Genomic DNA, 21,910 nt, shown 5'->3' with positions numbered 1-21,910 from the left:
AAAATATCTTCTAAAGAGATGTTTGAGTATTACTTATACACCATTTAAATATTCTTCACTTCTACTAGAATAATTATATGTCAACACTATGTACTATGGCCACGTTAGTGGGAGCTTCTCTAAAACCTTTAACTGCTAAAAACAAGGCAATGCTTACCAACACAGCATACATTAAAATACTGGATTATGATGAAGCATGGAAAAAAATTCAACACTATGTCTAAATTTGACTTCCTGAATTGGTGTTATATAGACCTGTATTTTTGTCCTTTCAATCTCTGCAGAGGAAGAGAGGACAGCATTGTAGAGCTAGGCAGGCAGGCAGTCAAATCATGGGTCAGTTACACGTCAATGACAGGATTATGAACCAGTTAAGCTGCCTTCAAATAAGAGTAGCCAATTATGGGGAGAAGTGGTGGGTTTGTTTGTTTGTTTGTTTGTTTGTTCTGGAGACAGAGTTTCCCTCTGTAGCCTTGGCTGTTCTGAAACTCACTCTGTAGACCAGGCTGACCTCAGACTCACAGAAATCCACCTGCCTCTGCCTTCAGAGTGCTGGGATTAAAGGCGTGTGCCACCACTGTTCAGCATGAGCAGTACATTTAAATTGGACACTTTACATACATTCTGTGATTCCTATGAGATGGCAAGTAGTATGTACATCATATAGAGTCTAGCTAGCCCAGAGAATACACAACAAATATTAGTTACTTTTCTCTGCATTCACTTAAGACTGCCTTACACAATTAAATTAATCAAATCTTACCTTGTTTTAGAGTAGCATTCAGGACATGTATCTGCTTCTGAAGATAGAGGAAAACTATATTTTAAATCAACAAAATGAATAGAAAGAAGAAAATGGGGAAATACAATCTTTACAATAAATGAGATCTTTTGTAGCGTGATTCTCCTTAGAACCACACCTGGCTGAGTGTTCTACCAGGAAGATCAATTAGATCAATGGCTGGAGGCTAATGTATTGGGAGCTCTTAAATTAACTTCTTATATGTTTCCAATGAAAGGTGGAAGAGAGAGATGTCTCAAAATGTAATCCATGAAAGTAAATGTCACTGCCCAACCCCACAGTCATAAGAGAACCCTGCCAGACTGAAAGCAAACTGCGCGGCCTGCAAAAGCAGAAGCTTCTGTGTCTAATGGCTCTGTGGTCTTCTGGACCAACGACACTAGGGACAGATCTGTTCATATTTTGTTATTACAAAACATGGCTTCTCCAGATTTTCATCCAACACTGTGCTGTGTAAGATGAAGAGTGAGGCCACAGGGAAGGCCGGTTTGTGGGCACTGTGTGGCATGGCAGGGGAAGGGTCTCTCTGGAGTCTATCTCCCTGGGGCTGTCCCTGGAAGATGCTAACAGCCTCTTCCAGTTTGCCTCCAATGGAAAGATCTCACGGAAAGAGCATCCCTTTATATCTTTATCCATTCTTAACCATAACCAATAGACAGATACCTAGAAAGGCACTGTAGAGATTCAAGAAAGGTTGCATGTGATAGGAAAACTGTAGAAATAAAACTATTGGAGCTGGAAGGGTGGCTCAGCAGTTGAGAGCACTGACTGCTCCTCCAGAGGACCTGAGCTCAGTTCTCAGAACCCACATGGCAGTTTAGAACCATCTGTAATCCAGTTCCAGGGACTCTGATGCCTTCTTCTGGCCTCTGGGAGCATATGGTACACAGGCATCTACGCAGGCAAGGCACCCATAAACATTAATTTAAGATAAAATTTAAAAAAAAACTATTATCTTGATTAAGCTTCCAGAATGTAGCAGTAATTGTGTGATGGTGGCTTTTAATTGTCAACTTGACGCAGTTGGTGGGTATCTCCGTGAGGGACTGTCTAGATTGGGTTGTCCTGTGGTCACATCTGGGGATTACCTTTGCTTTGCTAACTGGGGTGGGAAGACACTGCCACCGTGGGTGGCACCATTCCCCATGCAACAGATCCTGAACTCTGCAACAATAGAAGAGGAGCTAACACAAGCACACACGCATCTGCTGCTCTCTTCTGACCACAGACTGATGTGACCAGTTACCTCAAGCTCTGGCTGCTGCCAACTCCCTGCTAAGAAGGATGTGCAAGCTAAAATGAAGCCTTTCTCCTCTAATTTGCTTTTTTCAGGGTAATTTTAATCACAGCAACAGGAAATAAAACTAATTCAAATGGGATCTCTATAATCAGAGAACATTTTCCCCTCTCACTTTTCTTAAGGAAAACACATATTTGGGCTTTATTAGGTATTTCCCCAGAACAGAAAATCTACTATAAAAGGAAGGTTAAGGATTTCAGTGACAGAGTAACACACATACACCTGCACACAAATACTCAATTTGTATGCTGATTTCATAAACGCTACTTTTTTGGTCAGTCTTTCTTACTCCTATTTATCTTATCAAGAAGAGTGGGTTTGAGTTAATCCACTATCAGGGGACTTACTTGGACTGCAGTCTTCACAAATTTCAAGTTCCTTCTCTTGATCGTCTAAGGCAACTTGGCTTTTGCCATGTGTGATGAAAGGAAAAACAAAATCAATATCTTAGTAGTTATATGAAAAAATTAAACCAGGACATTAAATAGTGGAAGGCTCATTTTATAAATTATGAGAGTGGGTATTATGAGGCTAAGTACCAAAAGTTCCTTCCTAAGTTTCCAATCAAAGAAGAAAAGGTAAAAATGTGGATGGAATGGTCACCAGTCAAAGATAAATGCAGCACAGACCAGAAACTGGATTAGCTTAACATCATAGAAAGTACTCAAGACTGTTTTCCTAACACACAAATTCCTTTTCTTATGCTCAACTACTTCTTAAAAAATCAGAATTTAATCGGCTTACTTTATCAAGGAATTTTCAAGATTTGAGACGCTAAAGAGGGTGAACAGAGAATTAATAAAATTACAGGATATCTTATCCTCTACAGTTGAATGAGCTAGAATCCCAAAGATGAGTTATATCACAGATCCAAACAACAAATGGCTGCACTTAGCAGAGATAATGTCTTAAATCAGGCTATTACCTGTTTTATTTTTGTGACAGGTAATTCAGAGGAGATAAGAAAATCATTTGTAACCATAAATTCTCTTTACCTTAACGTGATTGTCAGTAATTATAGCACTAATGAATTACAACTGTGCAGGCCAAGACCAGCGTTGGACCGCCTACCAGTGTTCCTTCATACTTAACCACATTTTTTTGGTTTGGTTGGTCGGCTGGCTGGTTATTTTGAGAAAGGGTCTCACTTTGTAGCCCGGGCTGGGAACTTACAGAGATCTGGCTCCCTTGCCTTCCGAGTGCTGGGGTCTTTAATCTAGCATGTACTGCCATGCCAAGCCTCTGACCAAGTTCTTGACACACAGCACATCACCCACAGAATGACAATCTCCACGCCAGTCAGGAAAGTGCCCTGGGAGATTCATTGCCATGTACAACACATCGTTTGAGGGATCAGATTTGGCAACTGCCTCGGAGAAGGGCACAATGGGGACTTCCACCGTCTGAGACTTAAGGGGCTCTGAACCTCTCAGGTTTATAATAGCAAAGGAATCACCCAAAGGCTGTCACCATGGATGAATAGGCTAATGTGGATTCCACAAAGCTTGGGGTCTGGAGAACAATGATTTTGTGTGCCGTGTGTGTGGTGACACCTGAGAGACCTAGCTAGCTGCTCAGAGTCTGGCTCCTGATCCTATTTCTACTGCTGTGATAAACACCATGACCAAGGCAACTTACAAATGGGGATTATGGATTCAGAGGGTTAGGGCTCACGAGAGCATAAAGGCTTATGGGAAGGGCTTTTCCCATCCACTTGGGCACGTCCATTGGTGTTGTCCTTGTTCGGCTCATGTTTGGGCAGTCATGTTGGCGAGACTTTATGGACGTGGCTTCTGACATTACTAGGAGACACAATCTCACTGCAAACTCCCTCTTCTTCTGGCTCTTACAATCTTTCCATTTCCTCTTCTACAGTGTACCCCGAGCCCATCGGGACTGAGCTCCACAACTCTGCATTGTGATTAGTTGTGGTTTTCTGTAGTGGTCTCTGTCAGTTACAAAGCGAAATGTCCTTGATGAGGGATGAAGACTATACTTCTCTGTTGGTAGAAGGACGGATATTTATAGATGGTTGTCAGGAACCGTGCTGGTTTAGTAAAGCAGTGGTTGTAGGTTCTTCTCCAAGATCCATAACTTCACTAGCATCGCGTAGGTTTCCAGTACCAGACATGCTTTCCCTCTTGTTGAGTGAGTCTCAATTATAGAGCTGTGGGTTACACCAAGGCATGTGTGCACTACTGCATCACTAAGGTTATTGCGCCGTGCTGGTCATTGATATGATTCACAGGCATCATAGCTGGGTAGGGCTGTGGTCCTCTCTCTCCTGTGGAAGCTTGCATAGTGCCTTCTGGTTTTGTGAAAGCTATTGCTCAGGGAGGAGGCTCCCGGGTCAGTTCTAGCTCAAGGATCTCGGAAGTGCATGGTGTCTCCGGTAATAAGGACTTACCTTCCACCTCTGGGGGACAACCGGGACAGCAGCAATAAACTATGTTTTAGAAATTTCTTCGACATCCCTGGCTAACAACTCAAAAGAGGGCTTCTCGTGTCTGGTATTGGGGTTCTTGGTTGGTGGACTTTGGCTCTTGGAGGGTGCACCATCAACCCAGATGAGAAAAGTTCTTTAAAACTGTCTATGTATATTTATATACTGAATTATATGTATTATAGGTTTTTTTGTAAAACATTAATAGTATTCCTTGTGGCCTTTTTAGACAGTCTTCTGTATTATCACCTTCTCCCCCCCCCCCATCCTGGAAGACCCCTCCTTTTGCTGTTCCCTATGAGAGCCTATGAGTCCTGCTGTTCCTCTCACTATTGCTCCCCGAACCCACTTCCTGGGAATGGTCCTGTTTTACTGTCCTGTTTCTGTAGTTACTACAGGCTATGAACTCACATCTGAAGATCTGGAACTCAGTGCCTCCAATGAGAGAAATATGGCATTTCTCTTTCTGGGTCTAGATTACCTCACTCAATATGATCTTTCCTAGTTCCATCCACTTAGCTACAAAGTTCACAAATTCATTTTTAGTTACAGCGGGATAGTAGTCCACAGAATGTACCACGTTTTCATTGTTCATTCGTTGCTTGAAGGACATTTGGGTTGTTTCTATTTCCTCACTGTTGGTCCAGCAATGGACATGGATGAGCAAGTGTCTGTAGGAGCAGGATGCTGAGTCCTTTGGGTAGATGCCCAAGAGTGGCATATCTGAATCTTGAGGCAGACCTATTCCCAGCTTCCTGAGAAACTGCCACACCGGTTTCCATAGTGGCTGTACAAGTTTTCACTCCCACCAGCAATAAATAAATGTTCCCCTTCCCCACAGCTTTGCCAGCATGAGCTGTCATTTATTTTATGATTTTAGCCATTCTGACTGATGGAAGAATGACTCTCAAAGTAGTCTTTTTTTTTTTTTTTTTTGGTTTTTTGAGACAGGGTTTCTCTGTGTAGCTTTGTGCCTTTCCTGGAGCTCACTTGGTAGCCCAGGCTGGCCTCGAACTCACAGAGATCCGCCTGCCTCTGCCTCCCTAGTGCTGGGATTAAAGGCGTGCACCACCACCGCCCGGCTCAAAGTAGTCTTAATTTGCATTTCCCTGATGACTGTGGATGCTGAACATTTCTTTACATGTTTCTCAGCCATTTGTATTTCGTCTTTTGAGAACTCTCTGCATTGCTCTGTATCCCATTTGAAATTGGGTTATTTGTTTTCTTGATGCCAAGGTTTTTTGTTTGTTTGTTTTTTAGTTCTTTATATATTTTAGATGTTAGCCTTCTATCAGACATGTAGTTGGTAGAGATTTCTCCCCCACCCCGTTCTTTAGCCTGCCACTTTGTGTGACTGACTGTGTCCTTTGCCTTACAGGAGCTTTTAAGTTTCATGAGGCCCCACTGATTAAATGTTGCTCTTAGTGCCTGTGCTAACAGTGTTCTGTTCAGAAAGTTGTCTCCTGTGCCAATGCGTTCAAGACTATTTCCCACTTTCGCTCCTACCAGATTCATGTGTCTGGTCTTATGTTGAGGTCCTTGATCCATTTGGAGTTTGTGCAGGGTGATGTATATCGAGTTGTATTATTCTGCATGCAGCTATTCAGTTTGCCCAGCACATTTGTTGAAAATGCTGTGTAGATGTAACCGTCTTATTAAATAAGAAACACAGAACCAATGTAAAAGAGAAAGCCAAGAGATCAGAGCTCAGAGCTAAAACCTTACCCCTCCTCCTGCGGTTCTCCTCCTTCTCCGAAAGAGACATACTTCCTGTGTGTGTGTCTATACATAGTCTTTCTGTTCTGCCTTCTCATTGTTTGTAAACCCAAACACGTGACTGCCTTATCACTGCCTGTATGTACAGCCCTCCAGGTCTTAAAGGCGTGTGTCTCCAATGCTGGCTGTATCCCTGAACACACAGAGATCTACCTAGCTCTTCTACCAAGTGCTGGGATTAAAGGCGTGCGCCACCACCACCACCACCACACTCTTGCTAATGGCTCTAATAGCTCTGACCCCCGGGCAACTTTATTTATTAATATACAATTAAAATCACATTTCAGTACAAATAGAATACCACCATAATACTGTCTTTTTCCCCAGTGTGTATTTTTGGTTTTGTCAAAACTCAGGTGAGTGGACTTAGTCTGGTTCCTTGATCCAGTTCCATTGATCAACATGTCTGTTTTAATGCAAATGCCATGCTATTTTTTATTGCTAGATCTTGTAGTACAACTTGAAATCTGGAATGGTGATACCTTCAGCAGTTCTTTATTATTAAAAATTGTTTTAGCAATCCTGGTTTTGCGTGTGTGTGTGTGTGTGTGTGTGTGTGTGTGTGTGTGTGTGTGTGTGTATTTTCATCTGAAGCTGAAAATTGTTTTTTCAGTTTCTGTGAAGAACTGTGTTAGAATTTGGATGAGGATTGTATTGAATCTGTAGATTGCTTTTGGTAGGATGGCCGTTTTTATTATATTGATTTTACTGATGAATGAGCATGGGAGATCTTTCCATCTTCTGGTGTCTTATTCAATTTCTTCAATGTCTTGAAGTTTTTATTATACAAGTCTTTCATTTGCATGGTTAGAGTTGCCCCAAAATATTTTTGAGGCTGTTATTAAATATACTGTTTCCAATTTCTCAGTCCATTTGTCATCTGTATACAGGAAGGTATGCCAGCTAGTCTGCTGTCACACTGTCACACTGGACACACAAACCAAAGTCATCTGAAAGGAAGGAACCTTAACTGAGAAAATGCCTCCACAAGATCTGGCTGTAGAGCATTCTCTTAATTGGTGATTGGTGGGAGAGGGCCCAGCCCACAGTGGTGGTTCCATCCCTGGGCTGGTGATCCTGGGTTCAGCAAGAAAGCAGACTGAGCAAGTCATGAGGAACAAGTCAGTAAGCAGCACCCCTCCATGGCCTCTGCATCAGCTCCTGCCTCCAGGTTCCTGCCCTGTTTGAGTTCCTGTCCTGACTTCCTTTGATGATGAACATCAATGTGGAAGTGTAAGTCAAATAAACCCTTTCCTCCCCAACTTGGTTTATGGTCATGGTGTTTTACCATAGCAACAGAAACTCTGACTGAAATAGAAGGCTACTGATTTTTTGTGTTAATTTTGTGTCCAGCTACTTTGCTGTGTTTATCAGCTGTAGAAATTCCCTGGTGAAATTTTTAGGCTCTTTTATGTATAAAGTAGTATTAATTACAAATATACTTTAACTTCCTCCTTTCCTATTTGTATCCAATTGATCTCCATCAGTTATCTGACTGTTCTAACTAAGACTTCAAGCACTATATTGAATGGGTATGGAGACAGGAACCTTGCTTTGTTCCAAATTTTAGTGGAAATGCTGAATTTCTCTCCATTTAGGTTTATGTTTATGTTGGCTGTGGGTTTGCTGTAAATTGTCTTTATTATGTTGAGATATGCACACCATTATCGCATGATATTTTGTTTGTGTTCTGACCAATAAAGCTTGCCTTGAGATCAGAGGGTGGAGCTAGCCATTAGCTAACTGTAGAGGTCTAGAGGTCTGTACAGACAGGAGACAGGAAGTGATAAGGCTGGTCAGAGACAGGATCTTGGCCCTTTTGGTGGGAGAATTCAGAGAGGTAAGAACTCTCTGGTGGCTGCTGCTCTGCTTCTCTGATCTTTCAGCTTTTACCCCAATATCTGACTCCTGGTTTTTATTGATAAGACTAATAAGGATCACAATTCACACTGTATCTCTAATCTCTCCAGGACTTTTATCATGAAGGGGCATTGGATTTTTGTCAGAGACCTTTTCTGCATCTAATGGGATGAACACGTGGTTTTTGTCTTCCAGTCTCTTCATGTGGTAGTATATTTTGGTATATTTAGTATCTTAGCTATCCCGGTAGAATTAAAAATTTACATATAGGAACAGAATGAATAACTTGGGAGCTTAAGTATTCATTCTTATAAATTATCTTCAAAGCTATAAACAGAAACAGATAAAAAACAAAACAAACAAAACAAAACAAAAAACGCCTCTTGGCTCACCATGGTATTACAACTGACTTTGTATTCATCAGAAGGCTTTCCATGGATAGTAATTCTGCTAAAGCTATTCTACATGTGATCGTTGTGCATTTGTGTGTGTGTGTGTGTGCGTGTGTGTGTTGCGTAGAACAGCCATAGCATGACCATTACGTTTACAAGTTTACAAGTTCTCCACACTGGTCACTGGTGCAGGGATGCCAGCCAGCGCTGCAATGGAAAGCTGAGCGGTGTGATGAAATGTGCTGGATGTCAGGTAAAGGTCAAAGAAGTAAAAGATATTTGCATAAAAACCACTAATAAGGGATCTAGGGTTGGTATGCAAAATTAATTTTAAAAAATTTAAAGAAAAACCATTAATAACAATAACAGAGTAGTTAAGTGAACGGCACTGATAGTCTGGAAGTCAGCACTGAATGAGGCAACGGCTTCTTGCAGCACCTGCTAGCATGCACCACACTCCTGTGTCAGGAAATAGCTATAAACGGTCCCAGGTCACATACCCAGCAAATGGGGAAGCTAGGAACTAAACTAATTCTTTCCTTTATCACATACCTACGAATTTTTTATCCAGTCAAAGGATTTTCTCCCCACAAACACACCTCAGAGGGGAAAAGTATAGAAACACCTGATCTAATTGAATGACCTCAACTGATAGCCACTCACAAACAATATAGTGTCAACATTTGTTTTAAAATGACTTCAAGCACAGACATCCCAGATCATTTCAACTCCAATTCATATTTAACATGACACCTGTAGTGGTGTGCGTGTGACAGAAGTCAAGGAAATGAGACCCAGAGCTGCAGTTCAATGCCAAATCCAAGAGTCAGTGCACACCTGTTCTTTAACAACCAACGCAACGCAACTCTTAGAATCCCTTTTCACCGGTCTAAGCTCATATGACCAGTCAGGCTGCAATGGCAAATACCAGGCAGTTTTAAAGGGAGCATAAATAAATAATTGCTGTTATAATTAACCTATGCTTTGTCGATTTGGTTTTCAGTAACTACCAATACTTGCGAATTCATTTCTTCTTATCATTTTAATGTGACTGAGTCACAGCGACCATCCCATACCACCCTTGAGCTTGTGTTAACTAAAGGAATGTACAAGCAGCTATACCTCCCCAGTCTGCCAACTGTGTCTGTGTTTTCCTCTTCCTTTACTGGCAACTGTTCCATTCTTCCCTTGTCCTGCGTGAGGTGTGTACACAGTGTGCAGTCGTCCTGTTAAAAAAGAGAAAACGCCAAGAACTCAACAAGTTATACATTTCCCAGCTGCACTGGCATCTTAGGAATGGACCTGTGATGAGCATGGGGCACAGGTGTAGCAGGAATCTTAGAAGGTCTTATTAATAAGATCAAACCTGAGCCAGGTATTGGGGTGAATGCTGGAAGATCAGAGAAGCAGAACAAGCCACAGCTACCTCACCTCACCTCACCAATTCCTCAGCTGATCCTGTTTCCTCAGACTGGAAGCCTCTCAGTCCTCATATCCAAATTCTCTCAGCTGAACTGCTGCTTGAAAGCTTAACCAGCCAAATGCTGCCAATTTCTGGTCCTCACGCCTTATATATCTTTCTGCTTTCTGCCATCACTCCCTTTAGGCTTGCTTTCTGGGATTAAAGGCATGAGTCACCATGCTTAGCTGTATCCTTGAACACACAGAGATCCAGATGGATTTCTGCCTCTGGAATGCTAGGATTAAAGGCATGTGCTACAACTACATATAAACTTCTATGTTTAATATTGTGGTTGTTCTGTCTCTGACCCCAGATAAGATTATTAGGGTGCACAATATTTTGGGGAACACAATACCACCACACACAGGGTAGATAAATGGTCCCTCCTCCCTCTAGATGCTGGCCCTGCTGTGAAAGGCCCCCGTACTGACCAGCACCACACAGGCTCCTCCCGAACTCCTTTCATCCCTCCCCTGTTTCTGGGACCTTTGCTTCCATCACATTTACTACATTTATCATGACGCTTGTTTCCCTTTACAACAGGTGCTTGCTGAGCTTGGGCTCTGTGATTCCACAGACTAAAACTATAGTATTTAGATGAAATATTTATTGAACTCATAAAGCTCTTCACTGCTAGAGCAGGCTTTCTCAATTTCTGTTTGAAAACATTATAAAACTATGCATTGTGCAGGAAAAAAAAACTATTTCAAGTTCATATCTAGTCAACAGGAAAGCAATTGGCAAGCCTCAGTGACAGCTTCTCCCTCATCAGTCCTGTTGACAAGGACATCCCTACACGGTTGCTACATCTGTTCCTCGGGGGTGGCTACCCCCTTGTCTGCTGTTGATGACAGATTCTTGCAGTTGGTAACATGGTGGTGATAGCCTGGCCTCTAGAGTGTTCCCTTCTGGATGAGAGAACCATGCTAGTCCATGTGCTTCAACAGGCTGTTAGTTAGAGAAGGCAGCCAATAGCTGGCAGCCTTTTGGAGATCCTGCTCCAAGACTGCCTCCAGGGTGAAAAAAAATCCATGAATGCAGTAAGGACTAGACTTTTCTATCTGAGGGGTAAATAAGGAAACACACACTTTCTGATGGTAACTTTCTCTTCTACTTCATCTTAAAAAAAAAATCTCTTTCTGGAAAACCTGTCTCCACACAGCTACATTCTTTACATACAGCTACATATCTCTTTACATACATACTTCTCTCTCCTGCACAGCCACACATCTCTATATGCAGTTACAGCTCTTTCTACAGAGCTCTACATCTCTCTCCACACACATCTCTCTTCTATACACATTTCTTCTCTCTATGCTACATTCCTTCACATACTACTACATCATTCACTCACTCTTTACTCACTCACTCTCCTCTACACACACATTTCTGACCTACATACATTTCTCTGTCTCTACAGCAAAAACTCTGGACAAACATGAGTTACATTTTCAGGATCACAAAGCATTTCTTGAGTAAACAATAAGAGACAGATCCATTCTGACATGCATAAGGAATCACACAGTTTCTCTCAGGCTTGAGAGGTTGAGCTGACTGGGTACAGTGAATAAAGCAGGCATGTAGCTCTGAGTGGTTAGCTGTTGTGTGATTGTGTTCTGACAAAGTTTGCCTGGAGATCAGAGGGCAGAGCTGGCCAAGTTAACCATAGAGGCCAGACCATGGTTCGCATTCCCAGACAGAGAGTAACACTGAAATTCAGGAATTAATAAAGGGTTAGTTGGCTCAACCTTGAGGTTAAGAGTATGAGCAGAAAGTCAATTGCTGCAGAGAGTTTATGTCTTAATGTTATCTGACAGGCTCTTTTCAAGAAACAGACACCTGGAATCGTGCCCTTGTGCAATTTGTCTCCAGGGGCAACTGGTCTATTTTGGATTTGCTTTAAAGCTAAATGTGTAAAAGGCTGTCTTTGTCCTAGTATTATTTTTATTCATCAAAATTATACAGCTTAAGTAGAAATCATCTTCCTGACCATCCACAGCTATTATGTGTGCCCAAAGATGGAATATTTTCATGAGATAAACACACAAGCAGTGGAAAAAATACCCATAGCTGTTTTTAGGGACAAAATGTAGTGGCACACGAGAAAAATTACAGATAAAAACAACCAGTCACCATGGTCCTTGCCAAATGGGGCTCCCCATCAGAGTTATTCGTCTGGTGGGTCAACTTGTTGAATACTAGCTGTCACCTGCTGTATACACCCCGGGCCTCCAGCAGTTAGTGAGAGGAACCAGCCAATAGCTCCTCCAGGGGTTCTTGCAGTCGCTAATGGTCCAAACCACCTACCATCCTCCCTCACATCTTGAGATCCCCTGTCTCTTTTGCCCCATGTTTTGTGGCAAATGTCTAGAGTTAAGGGAACAAAGCTTCAGGAACACACACTGTGAAGAGCTTTCTAATGATGCCAACATTCCTCTTGAGGTTATGAAAAGACTCATTTAATTCAATTGTATTTAAGGTGTCAGGATCCCTGGTGCCAACACCTGACAACCATGCTCCCAGAGGAACACTGGGGAAATTTACCTGCTTTTTGTTAGATGTTGCAATTGTTTGCATGGTTTAAATTTACATGAATTTCTTCTTGGGAAAATCCAGACATTTGTCTTTCAATAATATCTTATCTTGCTTAGTATACTACTACTAATACTTTTCCTATACCTTAATTAACCTTTATGTAATCACCACATAATATACACATTCATTTAAACTATTACAACTACCTGAAAACTGTGACATTTCTAATAGAAACACAAATTAGAAAAAAAAAAAAATTCCTCCTCACTCCATTTGGACAAAAAAAAATGGAAATCAGAATTTCTAGAAAACAATGTCCAGTGTGAAAAGATGTACCGAATGGAGAGAAGGTGCCATTCAGAATGCTTAAGAAATGCTCATTTAAATTCCTATTCTACAATCAGAGTTGAAGGAAACTAAGAATACTCTTTAAGCCTTCTTTCCTATTTACAATGTTTTCTTGATTTGTTACCTATTTATTTATAATAAATATTCAAAATAAGTCATCTGAAATCACATTCTTTAACATTCATAAGGATGATAAACTTAAGGAATATTTTTTGAAAATCTGAAGTCGTCCATGTTTCTCTGGTGACACTCCTCATTTCTGAACGACTGCAAGTACCCACTGAGGGTCCTTGGCTAACTCTTGACATGACAAAGGAAATGCCAGCTTTCTTTTCAATGTGTGCACTTCATTCCTTGCCTTCCTTAGTAACCCTGGACTCCTTGTTAAACAAACTTGTGTAGAAACACATTGATGGAAATCCCCAAAGCTAAAGGAATTGTTACTGTCAGCTCCAGCTCTGGGAATTGCACCAGACATGGCCTAATGATCAGTTGTTATATCTGGAATCTCTCCTAAGTTATAGGATATTGTCTGACACGTAGATGAAGATAAAGAAATGGTTCTGATATCTCTGCAAAAATTAGATGTAATCATTCTAATCCAGAAGCGGAGAGTGAAGGGGCCACCCAAGGGTAGAGATGATCTGAGATTGGCAGGGGAACTCAAGAGAAACACAAGATTCTGTCACCCCATGAAGACCAGGGGAAATTAAAGCGTTCATGATTTATGTTACCTGAGAACTTGAGCAATTCCTCTCATCAATGACTTGGGGGGGATGACTAAAATCTGCAACCCCCCAAACCTCACATGAACCTCCTGCTCAGTCTCTGCTATAGTGCCCACACTTGCTCCTCACAGCCACCGCGGAGAGATGTTCCCAGAAAGGAACACAATTAGATTTTACTCAGCTGCATCCATGCCAAGAATACACACATCTGCTGACACCTTACAGGTACACAGTGGCCTACTCTCCCCAGACTTAAAGAATTCAACAAGTTAGGGTAGCCTTTTCTAGAATAAAGTCCATCCCCTCTGAGTCTCCAGAGCCTCGAGAACTGCCTAAGGGCAATCAATGCCAGTTACCAGCAAAACATAAGACTGCAAAGCTTAAAACAAACAAACAAAACTCAGGTACAAAGACAAGTCCAGCTGTAACTCTACCCACAGTCATGCCCTCACTATGGTTTAAGTTGTTTGGGGGTCACTTGGAGTATAATCAGATGCAATGATTACAACTTCACTGCAGTTTCCTTTTAATTTGTTCTGATGCTAGATTACTTCTTGGAAGTTTTGTTTTTCAGCCACACTGTCAGGATATAAGCATTAATATTTACAAATCAAAGGGGTCTCAATCCAGAAAGCCCTTGAGATTCTAGCAGAAGTACATAAGACAGCTTGTGCCATTATTAGAATGCTGTGCATATGTTCCTGACAACTTGGGCAAAACATTCTTGGTCCTCTGTGATTTACACACCCCAATTAAATCTAAGTTGGATTCTACCTTGCGTTTTATGGCTTCCTATTAAACCTTCATGGAGATCAGGTACCTCATACTAAAAATGCCTTGTTACCTTCAGCATTGATCAGGCCCAGGCACAGCATACTTTGATGTCCTGAAGAAGAACAGCCTCCCCACCAGATTCACAGTCTTTATGAGGTGCTATTACGTCAGCAAGATCAAGATTTTTGAGGCCCTGGGTGGACCCTGGGTATAAGAAACTTCATATACAATCCTTATAAATGAGGGATAAAAGCCTCAGAAGGGGAAACTGAGGCAGGCTACAAAGATAGGGGAAATTGACAGAATGAAGGGGAAAGAAGGCCTGGTCTGGAATCTCCTGATGGCAGCTGACCCAGGTAGTCATCTGACCCATGTAGCTGAAGTTTTCTCCAGTCCTGCCTGGCCAACAGTCAGGAAAAATCTCTCTCACCCACCAGTCCCGCAGCCACTCAGTACCAACCAAGTAAACACACAGAGACTTATATTGCTTACAAACTGTATGGCTGTGGCAGGCTTCTTGTTATCTAGTTCTTATATCTTAAATTAACAATTTCTATAAATCTATACCTTGCCACATGGCTCATGGCTTACCAGTATCTTATATGTTGGTACTCATGGCAGCAGCTGGCAGCATCTCCTGACTCTTCCAGAATTCCCTTCTCTGCTTGTTCCACCTATACTTCCTGCCTGGCCACTGGCCAATCAGCATTTATTTATACAGAGCGATATCCACAGCAGACCCAGGCAGTCAGCTGACCCAGGCCTCCCAACACAATCAATTCAGCGTGAAGACTGTTTAAAGAGTGACAAGAGTTTTGTAGACACTTCAAATAATAATGTCAAAATAACCATGGCCCAATCTTAGACCTAAACTAATAGCAGCCTTTGGGAAAGCCTGCTCCAAGACTGCCTCCAGGGTATGCAAAAAAATCCAAAAAGGCAGCGAGGGCTAGACTTTTATATCTGAGGGATAATAAGGACAGAAACACATACTTTCTGATGGTAACTTTCTCTTTTACTTCATCTTGAAAAATCCTCTTTGAAAAATCTCTGTCTCCACAGTTTCATTCTTTACATACTGCTACATATCTCTTTTTACATACATATATCTCTCTCCTGCACAGTCATATATTTCTGTATACAGTTACATTTCTTTTCTATATAGCTTCATATACAGTTACAAATCTCCACAGTTACATCTCTCTCCACACAGCCACAGCTATACATCTCATCTACACAACTCTCTCACCATCTGTCTCCTCACAGCTCATATATCCACACATTTCCCAGTTACATTCTTCACATCTCTCTACAGTTCTTCTTCCACCCAGCTACACCTTCTTACATTTCTTTCTACATCTCTCACATTTTCCATACATCTCCCACATTTCTCTCTCTGCGCATTCAGCTACATCTCCCTTCTACACAGCCACACATCTCCACAGTTACATCTCTCCCCACATAGCCACAGCTATACATCTCATCTATACAGCTCTCACACCATCTGTCTCCACATGACACATATCTCTATACATTCTCCACATCTCTCTACAGTTCTTCCTCCATTCAGCTACATCTTTACCTACAGCAAAAACTCTGGACAAATACGAATCACATTGTCAGGGCCACACAGCACTTCTTGAGTAAACAATAAGAAACAGAGCCATTCTGAGGACTCATTTTCTCTCAGGCTAGAGATGTCACACTGACCAGCCAGTGAGTAACACAAAGGGCTGTGCACACAGCCCGAGATACATCACAGAGAATGACATTGAAATCCAGGACTTAAACAATAACAGTTAGTTGGCTGAACCTTGAGCCTTGTATCATAAACTGAGGTTAGAAGTACATGCAGAAAGTCAATTGCTGCAAAGAGTTATGTCTACCAAGGTTGCTTCATGTCTGACCTTGATTCAGCAATAAACACCTGGGAACTTGTCCTGGTGTATTTTAGTTACAGGGCAGCTAGTCTGTTTTGAATTTGCTCTGAAGTCTAAAATTAGCTGTCTTTGTGACTGAGAATACTCTTTCCTAAGTAATGAAAAAATATCCTAGCATTATTTCTATTCATCAAAATTATACAGATTAAGCAGAAATCATCTTCCTGACCATCCACAGCTATATGTGTGCCCAATAGATGGAATATATACATGAGATAAACACACACTCAGTGGGAAAAATACCCATAGCTGTTTTTAGGGAAGAAATATAATGGCACATGAGAAAAATTACAGACAGAAGAGACCTGTTTTCAGAGTCTGTGGTCCAGTAAGCCTTGCTTGACGGGATTCCTCCATCAGAGGGTTATTCATCTGTGGGTGGACACCTGAACTATCAATTGCCATCTGCTGTATACTCCCATGGCCTCCAGCACTAAACAGATGTGAGTTTCCAGTTTACTCTTAATGTATCCCAGCTGTTAACCTGTAACTGAGAATCTCAGTTTCATGAACTTCATTTAAGGTCAAAGTATGTCTGTCAACTCCCTCTGACCTCATACAGTAGGAATTCCTTTGACCTTGTGACTTAGGGTATTTTCTAATCAGCCTTAAATCCTGCCCAGTTCACACCCAGGAGCCATTCACTTAAGATCTCTTTTACAAAAGATGGGGAAAATGTTCCTTACCAACTGCCTTACTTAGGGTTTCTTTTGCTGTAAAAAAAAAAAAAAAAAAAAAATACACCAAGACCAGAATCAACTTGGAGAGGAAAGTTCATTTTATCTTACAGCTTCCAGGGAAGCCAGGGCAAGAGTTCGGGACCCGGAGGCAGGAACCGAAGCTGAGACCATGGAAGACTGCTGCTTGCTAGCTTGCTCATCCTGGCATGCTCCCTTCATTTTCTTACATACCTCAGGACCACTTGCTCAGAGGTAGCACTACCCACAATGGGCTGGGCCCTCCTACATCAATCATCAATCAGGAAAATGCCCCACAGACTTGCCTACAGGCTATTTATGAAGGCATTTTCTCAATTAAAATTCTCTCTTCCCAGATAAGTCTAGGCTTGTGTCAAATTGACAAAAACCAACCAGCACACCAAAACTCTGAACAATGTTACCTCAATAGCCACCAAGATTGTATATTGGGCTATTTATAAAACAAAATAAGTATGGCTCTTCACTGAGAAGCTCACACACACGTTTTCAGAATATTGTTCCTTTTCCTAACTGAGCCCCTCTTTGACTTAATGCTTGTGCATAAAAATCTGTTAAAGCTTTTTCTTAACTTCAACTTTGCTATTAGAGTACAAGAAAGAGAGAAAGAAAGAAAGAAAGAAAGAAAGAAAGAAAGAAAGAAAGAAAGAAAGAAAGAAAGAAAGAAAGAAAGAAAGAAAGGAAGGAAGGAAGGAAGAAGGAGGGAGGAAGGGAAAAATAAAGAAAGGAAGGAAAACAAATTCAGAGCACATTTCCCCCCTCGGAGGAGCTGAGGACCAAATCTAGCCCTTGTACTAGCTGGGAAAGCACCCCACCACTGAGCTAAATCCCCAAAGCCCCAGATCAAATAGTCAGCATCACAAGTGAGTTTTTTTACCTTGTCATCAAAATTTTGTTCATCCATTTCTGATGTACGCTCAAGATGACTGGAACTTGGTCCTTTGGAAAGCCTACAGAGTAAAAACTACAGTGAGAGATGAGTTTGATTTTTTTTTTTAAAAGTCCTAAGAAAATTAAGCACCTAGTTTTTGTTTTGGTTTGGTTTGCTTTGGTTTATTTGAGACAGGATTTCCTGGCTGTCCAGGAACTCACTGTGTAGACCAGACTGGCCTCCAACTCTGAGATCCACCTGCCTCTTCCTCCTGAGTGCTGGGATCAAAGGCCTATGCCACCGCCACCTGGCTGCTGTCTAGATATTAAATGGCATTTAAAAAAGACTTTTTAAATTTTAGTTTTAAATTATGTTGCAGAGGGATACATGATGTGAGTGTTAAGTGCCCATAAAGGTCCAACAAGGACATTGGAGCCCCCGGAGCTAGTTACAGTAGTTGTGAGCTGCTCAGAGTGTAGCTCATAGCTACACCAGACTCAGCTACTCCTCAAGAGCAGGATGCATTCTTAACTGCTGAGTCAGCCCTCAGGATGCATTCTTAACTGCTGAGTCAGCCCTCAGGATGCATTCTTGACTGCTGAGTCAGCTCTCAGGATGCATTCTTGACTGCTGAGTCAGCCCTCAGGATGCATTCTTGACTGCTGAGTCAGCTCTCAGGATGCATTCTTAACTGCTAAGTCAGCCCTCAGGATGCATTCTTGACTGCTGAGTCAGCTCTCAGGATGCATTCTTGACTGCTGAGTCAGCTCTCAGGATGCATTCTTAACTGCTAAGTCAGCCCTCAGGATGCATTCTTGACTGCTGAGTCAGCTCTCAGGATGCATTCTTGACTGCTGAGTCAGCTCTCAGGATGCATTCTTAACTGCTAAGTCAGCCCTCAGGATGCATTCTTGACTGCTGAGTCAGCTCTCAGGATGCATTCTTGACTGCTGAGTCAGCCCTCAGGATGCATTCTTGACTGCTGAGTCAGCTCTCAGGATGCATTCTTGACTGCTGAGTCAGCTCTCAGGATGCATTCTTAATTGCTGAGTCAGCTCTCAGGATGCCTTCTTAATTGCTGAGTCAGCTCTCAGGATGCATTCTTGACTGCTGAGTCAGCCCTCAGGATGCATTCTTGACTGCTGAGTCAGCTCTCAGGATGTATTCTTAATTGCTGAGTCAGCCCTCAGGATGCATTCTTGACTGCTGAGTCAGCTCTCAGCCTCTTTTCTTTTTTCCTTTTCTTTTCTTTCTCTCTTAAGACAGTCTAACTATATATCCTTGGCTGACCTGGAACTCTATGTTGTCCAGACTGACCCCAAATTCACAGAGATCCACCTGCCTCTGCCCTGAGCGCTGGGAGATTGGAGGTGTGCACCACCACCACAGGCAGTCATGTGGCAGTTTTCACTTGTTTCTATATCAACTTGTGACACTGTCAGGCCTGCAGTTCCCTCTCTGCCTCTGCCTCCTTGGGCCTAAGAAATGTCCAAGGGACACTCCCTAGGATGCCGCGGCCAAAAGCGACAGCCAACGCACAACGAGGGCCTGAGGACAACTTATGCGCACAAATGTCTCTTTCAGGATGGGCTGAGGAGCCCATGACTGGTTCTTGTAGCTTTTGCTACCTGAATTGGCTCAGCTGAGAAAACCCTTAAACCAACCAGAAGTCTGAATGTAGAAAAGCCAAAGGAAAGTCTGTAGATTGTTACCGGGCATGTCTTCCCAGAGAGAGTCAAACATTAAAAAACTCTAAAAGCCAGGGGCTGGAGAGCGGGCTCAGTGGCGAAGAGCACCGGCTGCTTTTGCAGAGGACCCAGATTTGATTCTAACAGTCACCCAGCAGCTCACAACTGTGTGTAACTCCAGTTCCAGACCATCAGACACCCTCTTCTGGCCTCTGCGGGCATCAGTCATTCAAGAGATTCATAGACATATGTCTATGCAGGCAAAACACCCATACACATAAAAATAACTTTTTTAAAAACAGAATGATGTTGAGGGAGAACACTCATGAGAAGATAACCACATTGTCTGCTAAATTTGACATTAAAAACCCCAAATAAGCAATTAGACAACTTAGAGCGGGGACACTAGTTATATCCCTGTGTGGGTCTTATAATTGGAATGAAAGGGTGGTACTCTGATCCTAAGACTTAACACTCCCGAGATAGGGGCTGGGAGTGCATCTCAGTGGCAGACTATACCTAGCTTATGTGAATCCCAGCTCAAGTGCCAGCATTGCCAAAGTAAAAGTCCTGAGACACAGAACTCTGTACCTGTTGCCACCCCAACCCAGCCTAGCGCTTTGCTCAGTTTTGTTTCTGGTCTGTGAAGTCAACAAACTCATGGCCATTCCAAGATTTCCCAGACTGGACTGTGAAATCTCATTGCATATATAAGTATGGGATGATTGTAACTACTAAAAATATCCATTTGAAGTTAACCAGTATTGTAATATGAACACTTACACTTGAAAGGTTTCAAAAACAGTGTAACTTTGTGCAGTTGCTCCATAGACATCCACCAAAGATACATCAGCACCTTGCTGGAGAAGAAGGCTGATCATATTTTTAAACTGAGCTCTCACAGCATGTATGAGGGGGGACCTAAAAGAACAAATGTAATGTCACCATGACACGCTTTGCTTGTTTGTTTGTTTGTTTTTGAGACAGGACCTCTCTACACAGCCCTGGCTGTCCTGGTCCTCATTAGGTAGACCAGGCAAGTGCTACCACACTGGACTTCCTGACATACTTTAATAAAGTCATGTAAACACCTATTCAAGTTCCTCTCTTGCCTGTGTGTTACAGTGGCCATTAGCAGTTAGACCAGACAACACATTGGGGGATGTCATTCACTCATCTTTGTCACCTCTAAAAGGAAAAACCCTGAAAAGGAAGAACCCAGAGCCCTCCTGGGCCGCTGCTGTACTCAGTAGAATCCATGCCATGCAATGGACAGTACCGTGCCTTGATCATTTACCTGAAGTGGGTGAAATTAAGAAATGAAGGAGTTTCCATTACTTCCCTGGCCTGATATAATATACTGTAATTCATAGTCAGCAACAGGCCAAATAAGGAAAATCTTTTGTATTGTTTCAAAAGTTATTAATATGAAACAGTAGTAGTAAAGACAATAGCAGGTTGGAGAAATGACTTGGTAGTTAAGAGCACTTGTTTGTTCTTTTTTTTTTTTTTTCACTTGTTTGTTCTTGCGGAGGACCTTGGTTCAGTTCTCAGCACCCACATGGTGGCTCAAAACCGTCAATAACTCCAGCTCAGAGGATCTGACACCCTCTTTTGATTTCGTTGGGTACCAGACATGTATGTGGTACATAGACATATATGCAGACAAAACATTCATAAACATAAAAAAATCAAATAAATCTTTAAAATTAGAGATAATTTTTAGTAACTGATTTAGTAGTTAACAGGGCTGACTACCTTGTGCTAGGTGCTAATATAAATGCTATATATGTGATCTGAAAACCACTCTTCAAGAATATCTCCTTATCTTGGCAAACTGGAGAGGCAGCTCAGAAGTTAAGAGCACTTAATGCTCTTGTAGAGAAGACCCAGTTTCAGTTCCTAGCACTCACGTCAGGTGGATCACAACTGTCTGTGACCCCAATTCCAGGGTTTCTGATGCCCTCCTTCCATCTCTACGAGCACCAGACAGACAAGTGGAATCTTGTCTGACAGACATTGGAATCTTAAACTAACAGTCTACACTTCTAAACATACAAACATACATACATACAAGCAAAACATCCCTACATACAAATAAGCAAAATGTTCTTAAATGATTAAAAAGGAATAGTATCCTTATTTTCATATCAGAAAATATATTTGGTGACTAGCAATATTCCTGAGGTCAAGCATGAATCAGAAAGGCACACCTAACCCCAGTCTTGTGTGAAGGAAGCCAAGCCACCCCTTTATCAGTCTCCTCACCTACTTA

At 42.0% G+C, this 21,910-nt stretch overlaps 1 protein-coding gene across 9 annotated transcripts in view; it reads right to left on the bottom strand.

The window, feature by feature from the left end:
- LOC102922011 (uncharacterized) overlaps window positions 1-21,910 on the bottom strand; it is a 134,190-nt gene that overhangs the window by 103,553 nt on the left and 8,727 nt on the right. For all 9 annotated transcript variants that reach the window (XM_076545857.1, XM_042285666.2, XM_076545858.1 and 6 more), the window contains exons 5-9: window positions 20,419-20,556; window positions 17,954-18,026; window positions 9,696-9,799; window positions 2,450-2,508; window positions 764-800 (exon numbers count right to left, since the gene is read on the bottom strand). In XM_076545857.1, coding sequence (XP_076401972.1) covers window positions 764-800; window positions 2,450-2,508; window positions 9,696-9,799; window positions 17,954-18,026; window positions 20,419-20,556 — 411 coding nt within the window. The remainder of the gene's footprint in view (window positions 1-763; window positions 801-2,449; window positions 2,509-9,695; window positions 9,800-17,953; window positions 18,027-20,418; window positions 20,557-21,910) is intronic.

The sequence above is a fragment of the Peromyscus maniculatus genome, chromosome 10 (assembly GCF_049852395.1).
Source record: "Peromyscus maniculatus bairdii isolate BWxNUB_F1_BW_parent chromosome 10, HU_Pman_BW_mat_3.1, whole genome shotgun sequence".
Taxonomy (NCBI): Eukaryota; Metazoa; Chordata; class Mammalia; order Rodentia; family Cricetidae; genus Peromyscus; species Peromyscus maniculatus.
This window is presented reverse-complemented; position numbering and strand designations above follow the sequence as displayed.